The sequence below is a fragment of the Phymastichus coffea genome, unplaced genomic scaffold, assembly GCF_024137745.1.
Source record: "Phymastichus coffea isolate CEN01 unplaced genomic scaffold, Cenicafe_Pcof_1.1 PCOF00005, whole genome shotgun sequence".
NCBI lineage: Eukaryota > Metazoa > Arthropoda > Insecta > Hymenoptera > Eulophidae > Phymastichus > Phymastichus coffea.
Window position 1 is genome coordinate 10,997,002 of NW_026706816.1, and position 15,291 is coordinate 11,012,292.

General features: G+C 35.8%; 1 protein-coding gene across 1 annotated transcript in view; it reads left to right on the plus strand.

Annotated features, from left to right (window-relative positions):
• Nucleotides 1–15,291, plus strand: part of LOC131667616 (protein unc-79 homolog) — a gene marked incomplete at its 3' end in the record, with an annotated part of 3,688,809 nt that overhangs the window by 3,065,659 nt on the left and 607,859 nt on the right. The window contains exon 32 of the mRNA XM_058941149.1: nucleotides 10,940–11,037. Within this exon, the coding sequence (XP_058797132.1) occupies nucleotides 10,940–11,037 (98 nt within the window). The remainder of the gene's footprint in view (nucleotides 1–10,939; nucleotides 11,038–15,291) is intronic.

Consider the following 15,291-nt stretch of genomic DNA (forward strand, 5'->3'; position numbering starts at 1 on the left):
CCGAGAGAGGTTCACATACAGAATCTAGCTAAGCAAAAGACTTCTTAGCCGTCGAATGCCATAGTGCTGGCATGCTCAACGCGCCAACACTGACTCACCGAGGTAGCCAGCGCGCTGACATTTTCAGCCTTTGAACTCAGCGTAGCAGCAGTGCCACTTCGGATCTAGTATCTCGAACAGTTTGAAAGCCAAAAGCGTCCAGCTTAGAGGTACATCGACCCCAATTTCGGAGAGATGCCTAGATACCATGATTCATGAAGGGTATGTCACGTTTCTTTTCGTGAATGCAGGAACGGGGTGATCAGCCACAATGGTTACGATAGCTGCTTCGTCCACTGCAAACCCCGATGTTCTAGCTAGCGTTCTGACGGGGAACGCGCTCGTGTGTCTGGGCCATTGACATTAATGCTTCTTCTGTTGGTCCTGTCGGCCTTCGTTTCTCAGTTTCTTTCAGCGGGCTGTTGCTAGGAGTGATCACCATGAAGTGCCTTAATGCACCTCAAGCACAGTAATGATCAAGATCTCACTTGTATCTGCTTAACAGGATAGACATTGCTTTCCGCGAAGTAAACTTATGAAAGACAAAAAAACTGAAGCATCAAAGAATAGGGTACTAGGTTAGCAACACGAATGAGAGTGTCAAGCACATTCTTTCTTAGTATATGCACGGTGTTTTCTCGTGCAGGGCACAACGATTCAGGGTGCCGAGAACAAGAGTGCGGGCTTACGAATGTATACATAGAGTAATCTATATCATTTACTTTTGCTTATGATTTATTTGGTTCGTCATCGAATCGGTGTTTTTTGAGTGGTTTTTTTAGTTTTGGAAACAGCCAAAAGTCACAAGGGACTATGTTGGAACTGTATGGAGGTTGTCGAAGCAATGCGATATTGTGTTTGCTCAAAAACTGCTGCAGAAGATTGGATGAATGCGCTGGCGCATTATTGTGATGGAGAAGCCAGTCACCACTTTCCCAAAAGTGCGGCCGTTTTCTTTTTACTGCATCAGGCAAACGTTTTAAAATTTGAACGTAGTATTCTTTATTAATTGTCTGACCTGTTGGTGCATATTCGTGATGTACAACACCTTCACAATCGAAAAAAACAATCAACATTGACTTAACATTGCTCCGACTTTGACGTGCTTTTTTTGGTCTTGGCGATTCAGAAAGCTTCCTCTGTGAAGATTGTTGTTTTCTTTCAGGATCATAACCATAAACCCATGATTCATCATCTGTAATAACTTTTCTAAGCACATTATCGTCATTATTGACCATTTCCAGATTGTCCAGAGCGATTTCTAAGCGAATGTTCTTCTGCTCTGCTGTGAGCAATTTTGGAATGAATTTCGCACACACGCGTTTCATTCCTAAATTTTCGGTTAAAATTTCTGAAATGATAGTTTTTGGTATCCCAAAGTCTTCTTTTAGTTCTCGAACAGTCATACGACGATCTTGTTCGATTGCAAGTCGTACCCGCTCAATATTATCTGCGGTTTTTGTCGTCGAAGGTCGGCCGGAACGAGAATCACTCTCGACAGAAGTGCGACCATCCTTTAACCGTTTATACCACTCTTTTATTCGTGTTTTGCTCATACACGCGCTTCCGAAGGCCTTTTGCATCATTTCAATAGTTTCCGAACTCGTTTTTCCGAGTTGAAAGCAAAATTTCATGCAAATTCGTTGATCTTGTTTTTCAGTCATTTTTGACAATATCAAAATCCGACGAACGCGAAAAAGGCACTGTAAACAAAGACGCGCTGTGCATGAACTATACGTTCGGCAGGTGTCAGTAAGTAACCAATAGATTCATGAGGTTTTACTGTTGACGTCTCTGTCCGGTAGAGGTCGCACGAACACTATGGCGCGAAGATATAAACGTAGGCCCGATACTTTCCGGACAGACCTCGTATACATTAATAAAACTATTATAATTGAAAACTATCATTAAAAAAAATAAAACCACATCGAAACGAAATTAGTGCAAATACTGTTTTAATTTTGTTGTCCGTGTAGAGTGCGATGAAGAATTTTCCACGGAATTGCACTTATCTGACAACATAGTTTGTTTGAAATTTGAATTCAATATTATCTTGTATATTTGAAATTGAATGTTTGAACATCGATCAAAATTAAAAAAAAAACAATACATGTACAGCTGTTTTTTCTGTTTATAACCAAAGACGTTACTTTTGGTTTCGGTGCATTCTCGGTGTTGTTAACTATGTCGAAAGAGCTACGTAAGTTTTGTTTAATGTTGTGAAAAGGAGAGCCGAAAGAATTTAGTGTTGTCTCAACGAAACATGTAAAGCTTGCCGACAGTTAATACCGGGCTAAATATGGAAGAAAGTTGTTTGACATCGAAGTAGCTGCATCTAATGGTGAATGCATAATTTTTTCTACAGCAGCCTCTTACAATACTCTTTTATAAGCTGAGCAGCTCACATTTTGCGTTCGTAGATGCACGTAAGTTTAAACGTTAAGAGCGCGTGGTTCAACACTTAAAAGTCGGCAATGTAACGAAAGTGAAGCAATTTGCAATTGCAATTTGAACTGCGCATCGATGATTTTGTTACTGTTGCTGCCTCAGCATTGAACAAAGAATCTTCAAGCTTGAAAGCGTGGCGGATTTTGTTTCTATCTACAATTCACATAAGTGCTAGGACGGCAGCTGTACAAAATGATCTAGGCGGTTTTTGAATTTGAGTTTGTACGCATCTCAGCTATGGAATGACTATGGTCTAACTTTCGCTAAATTGACTGTGTACTGTGTAGGTATTGAACCATATACCTATAACCTTATAAACTTATAAACTAAAACTTTACAAACTAAGTAACTAAAAGCTTCTTACTGCTGACGAAATTGATCCAGATGTGATGAATTTATTAGTGAGCAGGTTTCATGTACTTCCGGTTAATTTTTTTAATGAGTTTTTCGTAATGATATTTTCCAATCTTTATTCTCCAGAAATTTCTCGGACTATGACGTTTAGGAGTGATATTTTTTTCTTTTGGAAACATTATCTGGTATTGTACGAGTATATTATCTCATAGTCATAATTGAATAATTTTAGTTTCCACTTTGGTACTCTTATGTTGTTATCAGCTGATTTAAACGACAGTAATGATTTATGTTTGTCAACCATTGTAAATTTATTCCCCTAAATATAAATTTTAAAAGTTTTTACTACGAATACGATTCCTAATGCTTTTCTCTCATAGGTGTGATATCGTTTTTCTGCTGGTTTTAGCACTCTTGAAGCAAACGCTATTGGTTTGTCTTCTTCTATTTCGCCTTGAAGAATATGCATCCTAATACAAAATTTAATGTATCTGTGGTTATTATAAATGGTTTTTTATATATGGGAATTGTAAAAATAGGACTGTACATAATACCTTTTTCAAGTAATCTTTGAATGCTGTTTGTCTTTCAGATAAATTTTGCATCTTCTTGACGCAATTCTATTAAAAGTCTAGCTTCCTGTGAGAAATTAATTATAAAATGTCTATATTAGCCCGATAAATCTAAAAATTTTCTGATGTATTTTTATGTTCTGGAAAGTAGGAAACTTTTCAATTGCTTCCATTTTCTTGGGGTCTGTTACAATGCTTTCTTCACGTATAATGTGACCTAGGAATTCAACTTGTCTTTGAAAGAATTTATATTTGCTTGTTCCTAGTTTTAGTCCGGCTTTTCTAAAATTTTTAGCAACTCGTTTAAATCTTTCGTTCTGTTCTTCAACTGTGTTAGAAACTATAATTATCTCATCTATATATACGTAGCTAAAGTCTTTTTCTCACAAGTCTCCGAGTCTTTATCAGTATTTTTTGAAATACTCTTAGGGAGTTTACTTTAAATTTTAATTGCCTTAGTATACTGAATGCGGTTTTATGTATGCCTGATTCATTCATCTGAATTTGGATTCCGGCTATCAAATCATCTATGGTGTTTACATTTACGTAGTTGAGTGCATTGCCTAGTTCTCCTTTCATTCTTACTTTCAGCAAGTTTGCGAGGCTTGCTTCATTTAGATCATCTTTCAAATTTCTTACTTGTTTTAATTTTTTTATGTACAAGCGTGGTTAACATATTTTTCCCATCGTACTGAGGGACATAATTTGTAACATCTTTTGGTATGTAATTTCTTTGGTTTTGCTGATAGCGGTTCCTCTGCCATGTTAGTGTATAGTGTCTTACTAATTTTAATTGTGTCGTTTCTAGGGATATATGTTTTATTTCCGTTTTGAGTAAGATCTATTAGGTTATCTTCTAACTTGTAATAGCTGTCTCTCGGGGTTCTTGGGATTAAGTTATGTTCTGTTACATAACCTACAATATCTGACTATTGTTCACTAATTTCGAGATTGAATGTTGTATTTCAGTCAAAAGATGCGGCACTGTTTTAGGTTCTTTCTTATTACGATTTTTTGAATGGCTTCTTTATCTTCTTGATAAGTTAATTCAGTATTGTTTACTTGCTTTTACTGAGTTTCTGTTAGTGATCTTTGTATCTTTCACCTTTTTTTGAATACGCTTTCTTCTAAGACGCTACGAAATTGGTTTCGAAGCTCTCCATTTTTGTTGACTTGTTGACGTGTAAGTTTGATTTGATTTGCTGTTTGATTTTCCGTTATTGTTCATTTAAACATTACTCAAATAAATAACAGTTGCTCTGTAACTTTTGAGCTCATATTCCCGGTGACCTAGTTATTGTATTTTTTAGGAGCACAGTGTTGTGCCTTTTCCTGCCAGCGTGGGCATTCGCCTCTACAGCTGTTGCTTGAAATTATTATCGCTCCTTCTGTTAAGTATGAAATTTCGTAGGTCACTGACTGTAGGTAATGCTGTAGTCTTTTCGTTTACCGAACTTACTGTATTAATTGCAGATATTATACTTTATGTAGTATAACTTTTGATTTATAATTCATACGAGGTGTGTTCAAAAAGTAAGGTAAATTTTTAAATTGGGTAGGCTACGTAGATTCGATGATCGATATTTCTTTTTTTTTATTGGTGTCTTGTAAATCAAGTTAAGAAATACGGAAATAAAGCATTTTAGTGTTTTTCTGATGAAGTAATGTTTATTGAGGATTTAACAAAGTGTTATAGGCACGTTTACAGCTGTAGTTACCACATACACATACACACACACACACACACACACACACATACACCAAATTTATGTATGAGTGAAGTACGAAGATCTGGGATACAGACCTTCACTGGAACTCTTACGAACTGTTCACCACGGCGCTTACGAGGTTCTTATAGCTCCCGAATTTTGTTATTTTTCTATATTTGCATTTTTAAGTAAGTGTTGCTTGCTATATCGCAAATTGTAGAGTAAGACATTAGCTTGCCATATATTTGTTTTTGGCGAGAGTTCATGAGAGTGCAATGATTTCTAGCTTACGTGTACATAATTTGAGTTTTTTTAAGAGTTTAAGGTTTCGAACTTTATATTGAAAGTTAAAAGACACCGTTAGACGTAGTGATATATATATATATATATATATATATATATATATATATATACACTGTACCTTTTTTACAGATCTGACTGCGAGATAGTGTGCGAGGTGCACCAACCCAAGCGGATCATAAACATTGATCTTGTGACTCCACCAATACCCTGCATCGACCTTGTCACCTCGAGGTACATCACCGCTCCATAGGCTGAAAATCTACTGAAGAAGAAAGCTCCGCCATCTGCAATCATCAATGGGCGGTAATGAAATGTATCGTTTACCTATGCCAGTAGTCTATTGGGAACAAAAAGAAGGAATTATGATGAAGAAAAAGAATCTGGCACAGAAAAAGATATACATACAGTGCCGCTCACGCACTTTTACCCCCCCCCCCCCCCCCCCACGGGCAAAATCAGTCTAACTTCAAAGTTTTATATCTCTGGTAGAAATTAACGTACAGAGTCGCGCGTGGGTGCGTTTGAAAGGTCTTTCGGAGAGCTTTCAAATGATATGACTCACAGTTGCCATCGATTGTTTTTTTAAATTTTGCAACAATTAGGCAAAATTGAAAATTCTGAAATTTTTTTATTATTTTTGACAATTAGCCAATTTTGGAAAAAAAATCGTACGAAAATTTGAAGTACACCATTTTTTAGCTATTACCAAGCCCTATCTGAATCACTCATCAAAAATTTATTTTCGTCAAATATGACGCGCGCACGGGCATTTTTTCCTGGAAGTGACAGTTTTTTTCAACATTTTTTATCTCCGTCAAATTGTAACAATCGAAAAAAATTTATAGGAGAAAAAATGTTTGTTGTTTCACGTAGAATACTGCAATAATTTTTTTTTGGGTTTTTCGAATAATTTTTTTTTTCGGTTTAAATTATTTTTCAAGGTCGAAAAAAAAAAGATTTTTTTTTTTATGTGATTTACGATACTTGTTATGTAGTATTATTGAATGGGTGGAAAAAAATTTTTTTTTGTGGTTTCTCATCTTTTTAGCGTACCGACTGTCAGAAAAAAAAATTGAAAAAAACCGAAAAAAAAAATTTTTCGAAAAACCAAAAAAAAAATTATTGCAGTATTCTACGTGAAAAAACAAACATTTTTTCTCCTATAATTTTTTTTCGATTGTTACAATTTGACGGAGATAAAAAATGTTGAAAAAAACTGTCACTTCCAGGAAAAAATGCCCGTGCGCGCGTCATATTTGACGAAAATAAAATTTTTGATGAGTGATTCAGATAGGGCTTGGTAATAGCTAAAAAATGGTGTACTTCAAATTTTCGTACGATTTTTTTTCCAAAATTGGCTAATTGTCAAAAATAATAAAAAAATTTCAGAATTTTCAATTTTGCATAATTGTTGTAAAATTTAAAAAAACAATCGATGGCAACCGTGAGTCATATCATTTGAAAGCTCTCCGAAAGACCTTTCAAACGCACCCACGCGCGTCTCTGTACGTTAATTTCTACCAGAGATATAAAACTTTGAAGTTAGACTGATTTTGCCCGTGGGGGGGTAAAAGTGCGTGAGCGGCACTGTAGATCAGGACTGAACGTGGAAGCAGAGAAGGACAAGAGAGGAAGTACGAAGGAAAGCGAAAGAAATAAAAAGTAAAGGTAAAGAGGTAAAGATGTGGCATAACGGGGTGAAGTCAGAGGAAGAAGAATGGTGGTGGAGCGAGAGAGAGGGAAAAATGGTAGTAAAGGAGGTGGAAGGGTTTCGAAAACAATAGAGATAAAAGAGAGAGAGGAGAGAATGGAGAAAGAGGGGAGAAAGGCAGTAAAAATACTATTCTGGAACGCGGCGGGGGTGAGGAGCATGGAGGAAGACGACTGGGAATATGTTAGGGAGTCGACATAATAGGGCTAACGGAAACCCGGGTGAAGAGACAAGGGGCAAGAACTGGTGCGGAGAAACAACTGAAAGGGTACAGCATAGAGTGGAGGGACTCAAGAAGGGAAGGAAGAAGGGGGAGAGAAATAGGGGGAGGAATAATGGCGTTAAGAGAGAGGAAAGGGATGAGTAAGGTTGAATGGAAGAAAGAAAGGACAACTGAGGTAATAGTAGGAGAAATAAAGATCGGAGGGAGGGAATACATGATAGCATCGGTGTATATGCAACATGAGAAGAAGGAAAACTATGAATACCTAAGCGAAGAGAAAGAGGAGAACAGAGGAAAAATAATAATTATAGAAGGAGACTTCAACGCAAGAACAGGAATCGAAGGAAGGGAATGGGAGACAGAAGAAAACCTAGAGGAAATAATGGCCAAGGATAAAGTGTTAAACGCACAAGGAGAAGAAATGATAAAATGGCTAGGAGAAATGGACTTAGTGATAACGAATGGGAGAAAAGAAGGAGATGAAGAGGGAGAAATAAAATATACGAGGTGTGATCAAAAAGTAAGGTGAATTTTTATTTTTCTCAAAAAATATTTATTTATTCATCAATTTTTATTTTATCTCCTTTAAAGTAATCCCCCTCGGATATAATGCACTTGTGCCAACGCTTTTTCCAATCCTCAAAGCATTTCAAAAAATCATTTTTTGTGATCTTGTTTAGTTCATCCTTCGATGCCGTCTTTATCTCCTCAATCGTGGCAAAACGCCGTCCTTTCATGGGCCTCTTCAGTTTTAGGAACAAGAAGAAGTCACAGGGGGCCAGATCTGGGGAATACGGTGCCTGTGGCATCGTTACTGTGTTGGTTTTAGCCAAAAATTCGCGCACAAGCAACGATCTGTGAGCAGGGGCGTTATCATGGTGCAAAAGCCAATTTTTATTTTTCCACAAATTCGGACGTTTCTGGCGGATTGCTTCGCGCAAATTGTGCATAACTTGCAGGTAATATTCCTTATTTACTGTTCTACCCTGTGGCAAGAACTCATGATGCACCACGCCCCTGCAGTCAAAGAAAACTGTAAGCAAAACCTTTACATTTGATCGAACTTGGCGTGCTTTTTTTGGTCTTGGTGATCCAGAATGCCTCCACTGGGACGATTGAGTCTTAGTCTCGACGTCATAACCGTATAGTATACCCATGTTTCGTCACCTGTTATAACCCTGTTGAGTAAATCTGGATCATCGTTGACGTCATTCAGTAGCTCTTGGGCGATGCTCATGCGACGTTTCTTTTGGTCGAAATTGAGCAATTTCGGAACAAACTTCGCTGACACACGTCTCATGTCTAAAACACTCGTCAAAATTGATTGGCACGAACCAAATGAGATGCCAATATCATCAGCAATTTCTCTAATGGTAATTCGACGATTTCCCAACACTATTTTCTTCACTTCTTCAACATTCTCATCAGTTGTTGATGTGCTGGGGCGTCCAGAACGAGGTTCGTCGTCGGTGTCTTTTCGGCCTTCTTAGAAGAGTTTATACCACTTGTAAACATTTTTTTGGCTTAAAGTAGACTCACCGTATGCCACTTTCAGCATTTCAAGTGTTTTGGAACATTTGATTCCATTTTTCACACAAAATTTAATGCAAACTCTTTGATGAGCAGCAAATCGTGGAGCACGCAAAACACTTCTAACCTTGATGCCTCTCACAAACAAACCAAATATACTACAAAGCTGAAATTTGGAACGTATGTTTCAGACGAGTGTACCGACATAACCAAATAAAAAAGTCGAAGATCGAACGAACGTAGCCCGCTAAATTTCAAAATTCACCTTACTTTTTGATCACACCTCGTATAAATTGTATTATATAAATACATTATATTATATAAATAAATTATATTATATAAATACATTTTATTATATAAATAAATTATATTATATAAATAAATGAAATTTAATTACATATAAATAAATTTTAATATTTAAAACGCATTTCTGATTGGCTGGGATGGAGGAAGGGGCGGGGATTCTTGCACGTGATCTAAGAGTGCTAATCTGATAGTTCATACACTTCAAATCACTTATCTGAAGCCTGCACTGATCTGAGGGCCCTCTGATCTGTGGTCTCTCTAGTTTACTTACTTACAACCGTTGTCACCTACCACCGTAGATTTCGTGGACGAGTACGCATAAATAATAACAGCGTGTGAACTGGAAGGAATACGAAGACGCAGTAAGGGTGGTTCTCCGGCATCGAACCACCCGCGATGAAAGACCCCAGTAGAGTACGACATTATGTTGAGTCATTGTAAAGCCGTTCTTACATCACTAACTGTAGCAGATTGTCAAAAATATCAAGTGAGTCGGGAATTTGATCCGCAAGCGAAGCGGAAAGTATGATTCGCTGTAGAAGTTAGTGTTTTCTCTATCTCACAAGGTCGGGTGTTGTTACGCATGACGTGTTATAAGATAAGTGAGCCGGGAAAACTCTCGGCCTAACTAAGCATAATGAAATATAATTGGTGGAGGAAAATAAATCTACGCTACGCACGTCTATTCCAACGATAATTAATAGTGTACCGAGTTTTTTTCATCTTTCTAATCTAATTCGAACCCATAGGCTTTGCGGCGCTTTGCCGGAATTCTATAGGAGAATAGCGCAACGGTGAGCAACTGCGGTCAAGCTGGCGGTTAGCTTTGCACCGAAAGAAAGATTATTTTACACCTGTTTAATAGCAAAACAATTGTTAACAAAGCGGGGAGTATCGATCTCAAACCACGTTTTAGTCCGTTACAATACATATATGATGCATATTATAACAGGGTTTCGGCTCAGCTATTTTAAAAAATGAACGGACACGTCGGGAATCGAACCCGCGTTCTGTAGATCCATAGACTGACACTCTACCACTTGAACCACGACCGTTTCTACACTTGATAATATTCTCATTGTCTATACTGTCTGTACTATACTTGCCGACTTGATCTCTCGTTATAATACATATATAGATCAATCCACGTCAAACAGATAATGGATTTGTCTAAAATTTTAGATCACCAAAAAAATTGTAGAAGAGCTCAAAATATTCATCTTATATTCTACTTTCTTCTGTAATGTGGTGACTTTGAACAATCCAAAATGGTGTTTCCAATATGGCTACTCAAACCTAGAGATTTCATAAAAAATATTATTACCTTGTACAATACTATATTCATATATAAAGCTGGAAGCTGAATTCATTTCTGGCATAAAAAAATATGTAGAATTACAATTAAATGATTTACAATTGATTTTTGAAAAATTTTTATGAAATCTCTAGAATTGAGCAGCTATATTGGAGCCGCCATTTCAAAGTCGCCACGTTGCAGAAAAAAGTAGAGTATAAGACGAAAATTTTGAGCTAATCTGCGATTTTTTTTGGTGATCTACAATTTTAGACAGAGCTATTATGTTTGACTTGAATTGATCCATATATATAACATACACGTGCTTAAAATATCCATTTCATTAATACTTATATTGCGATCGAGCTATTGTTTGCATATTTATTAGTTCCTGTCTATTCAAAAATAATCAGTTACTTTCAATATTTGTTTTTATTAACTCTGTTTTAGATGTCGGACATATTACCAGACTATCAGAAAATGTCAATTCTAAAGATAAATCCATAACAAGTGTCCCGATCGAACGAAAAGTTGTAGATCAAAAAACGGTATGTTAATATAATATATTATATCTTTTTAAATAAAACACCAACACTATATACACATAGTAGACAGCAAATATCATTTGTTCATAAATTAATATTATTTAATCTTTGCTTGTCATAATAGGATACAATACAGCATAGTATAATAAGTTTATTTTATATATATAAACTCGTATCTAATATCAATTTGGAAACTGATATCCAAAGATGCTATGAAAAATGTCGCAGGTTAAAATATACAATTATTAAGTTGTTATAACAGTATTTCGACTGAGATAACAAAACAGTGTATCAAGTATGTCATTTGACATACAGCGGTGTTATGTCAAATAAGATTTCAAGTATATTTTATTTATAAATATATGTATGAATAATCAAATTAAAATTTAATAACGTATAAAATTATTGATTAATTACATAATCTGCTTCGTTATTGACTAAACATTACGAGTGTCATGATTCAGTCTGATTTTTCCTTCGCTGTGCTATGGTTAGCCATTGTACACCCTAAAAGTATGATAATGTGTTGTCTATGATAAGGCGGCATTTGTCTAGGTCACCAAGTTTTCTGTTAATATATATATATATGGGAGGTGAATGCCTCCGGATGACTTCATGAGAAAAATGTCTCGTCGATCCGACAGGATCAAATTTCAGCTCTGGCAGATGTAAGTGTAGCAAATCAACAGTCTGACATGGAAGCGCAGCGATGTCGCTAATAAAAGGAGTATCTCCCTTGATTTTCGTGGGCTTAGTCTGTTAAAGTCACCCGTGAGTGGGGTGAGAAGCAAGCAAAAATCAGAAAGAGTAAAAAGAAGCGCATTTTACGAGGAAACTCCCACCCCTTCCCCCAACTCAACCTCATCGATTTGAATAATGTATGTAGTACTCGATAAAATAAGAGACACGTAAGTAGTTTAGCAATGTATGTACTTTATCCCTAAGGAAATGGCCTAGAACATACGTTTGTATGCTATGTATGGTTGGAGAAAGTACCTAGAGATCCTAGTGCTCTCTGCCTCATTTGATAATTTATTTTAATATATTTAAATATTATTAATAAATAAAATGTTAAAATTTATGTTAATTTATTTAAATATTATGAATAAATGAAATGTTAAATTAAAAAAAATAAAGGGACAAATTGAACGATTAAACCCGCGTGCTGTGGATCAGCAGGCCAGTGCTCTACCACTAGAGCTATTGTCACATGTATGTTAAAAAATCCCTATTGTGTATATTATATGCTATACGATAGGGCCCGAGTATGCGAAGGAGGGAAGCGCATTCTCGCCGTAGCTTGGTAGCAAGGAAGGAGAGCGCGTGCTCGCTCTGGCTTAGCGTGGCTTGGTGGAGCGTGGAGGAAGAGGAGAGCGCATACGGTCTATAGTTCTCGCTTAGGGATACGCTATGGTAGGAAATGAGTGTTCTCTCACTCTAGTTCAACGTGGCTTGGCGCTGCACAGGCGGACGAAAATCTAATAAAGAACGCGCAGCTATGCTTACTACTTATCCTCTTATTTATCTCTATGGTTCTGTGCGGTTTGGGACCATTCTCTCTTTCAGAAAGAAGATATTTTTGTTCTCTCTATCTCTATCTCTTTCCGCAGAGCGAAGCCATACTTATTTTTATCCGCTAAAATCTATCTTATACAAAGAATATCTATGTATGCCTGTAGCCTTATCCATATTGTAGAAAAGTCATACTTGACGATATTGCATGCATTCGGTAAGATTTTTTATGGTCAATCGCGAGGAAAACTTCGAACTATCAATAGTAAAATGTTTTTTCTTCTACTTTTAAATTTTTATGCAAATCAAGAAGTCAGTGATGACCAGACTGGTTGCACAGAAAGTTGCCTATCAAATTGAAAAGACGGTCATAGAAAAAACGGGGGCTCGGTTATATCACCAAAAACGCGCAGAAGACATGCGTAGAAATGAGGAATTCTCTAGATTGATGCGGAAAAAGAAAGCAGAATATACGAAAGCGTTATTGTTAGCATCACCCTCAACATCGTCGTCATCGTCGACATCGGCAACGTTGTCATCGTCAGCGTCGTCATCATCAACGCTGTCGTTGTGAGTGTCGTGATCTTTAAAACCGCAGATACCTATGTTGAATATTTCACAGCCAAAGTCATTTCAAATTGTGATTGATATACGGCTTGATTTGTCTTGTGTGGTAAGTGCTTAAAATTCATAAATGTTTGCAATAAATATAAATTAAAATTAATATTTTTCTCATTTTCCCAGAGAAATATCCTGAAGAGACTAACGGTAAAGAATATCGAGGCTGTTCGTCATAAAATTATACTGATTCTAGCTGAACCAACACTGAGAAAGCCAACTTGCTCTCAAAAGATTGTAGGAACAAAAAAAATAATAATTTTGTAAAATAATCATCTGTAATATTTATTTGTATTATTCATAAAATAAAATACATTTTAAAAAATCGCTTCACTGGTAATTAGAAAGAGAGAGGCCCTATCGAGCTAGCGTAAGACTTGGAGAGAAGAGGAGAACGCTAGTACAGCGCTATATAGTTACGCAGACGTTGCGTGGTTTATAGCGTACAGTAGAGGGGGGCGTATTCTTATAGAGTAGGGTCACTGAGTTAAAAAAATTGAGATCATGCAATAGTCTCAATAGCGATACCCTTTCACATTATTATGTAATAAATGAAATAATGTAATAATTTAAATAATAATGCAATTTTATATATATTGCGTATGAAATCTTAGAAAGTAGGTAGAGGTATACACGTGTATTATGGAAAAAAGAGACAATTGCATTTTCAAATTTGATTTGTATTTATTGAGAATTTATAACATAATAATATAATATATACATTTTTTATTATATGTTTCTTATTTTCACTAGTTTTAATTTTTAATTTTCTCACATCATTGATGATTGAATTGTACTCCACGATTCCGTCATGTAGAATCAAACAATAAGGGGTAGTATTGTCAGAAAAATCATCTATTGTGTCAAATTCAAGGCGCACATCTACAGGTACTCTCTTATTTAATTCATTTTATTTTGAACAATTAATAACTATTAGATGAAAAGTTATTAATAAAATCATTTTAGTTAAGCAATGGCTCATTTTCTTTATCATGGTCCATCAGTTGGTAGAGTATTACGCATGAAAACACCTGGAAAATTTGCAATTTTGAGTATTTGAGCATATGTTATAATGTCTTGATCTGTCGATGCTCAATTTGATAAAGCTACTTCAAGCTATTTTCTTTTTCTTTTAAACCTTTTTCACTTGTATATGGCTTGAGGTGAAGACCATAACCTTTACGGTGCGGTATCAAATATAGATCTTTACCAATAGCAATAGCTTCTATAATTTTATTGTGTCTATGAGCCTCTTTCAATTAATTTTGAACAGCTTTAGTACTGTTAATGGCTTTTACTATTGAAGCAGCTTTCCAGCTAGAGCTCCAGAGGCGCTTAAAGTCGTAAATAATGGAATTCAAAAAGGAAGAGCTCCACGTACTTTACTAGGAATCGGTAGAAAACGCGGCATATTTATTATTATCTGCCTCTAATTTTCTGAAACTAAATTATCAACCAAAAGCACAAGTATATATATAATTCCGATCAAAGTGTATTCAATTTAGAAATGCATACCGGTAGAACATTGAATGAAAAAGGTAAAAAGACAGTTGAATCAGTAGTGCAATCAATATCATTAACTATGCATAGTCATACAATTTAACCGACAATATTTGCAAAAGGTAGAATGCTCTCACCCATTTTTATAGTATTCAAAGAAGCACAGTTATTAAAAAACTCTTCAAAGCAATATATATTTGTGAGCAACTGGATTAGGAAAGCTGTCGAGTGAATTACTTCAAACATTGTTAGAACATGTATTTTTTCCTAACTCTAGGCAAAAACAGCAGTTATATTACTAGACTCATGGAGTAAATAATGTGATCGAAATATCAGAGAAATAACACCATCAGAAAACAATTTTCGATTTATGACAATTACTAAGGGTGCCGCAAACAAAAATTAATCATTAAATATCTTCGGTTTCTGCTTTTGGAAAAACTTTGTTAGAAAAATATTTGATGCTGTTATTTTATTTGGATCAGACATTTCACATGAAAAAAAAGACATTATAAAATTACAGTCTATCACATATAATCAATTATCTTCACCTCAATTTAAAAATGTATTTAAAAATGCTTCAGTTTGCGCTCTGCAGGCACAGACAATGACCGGATTATACATCTA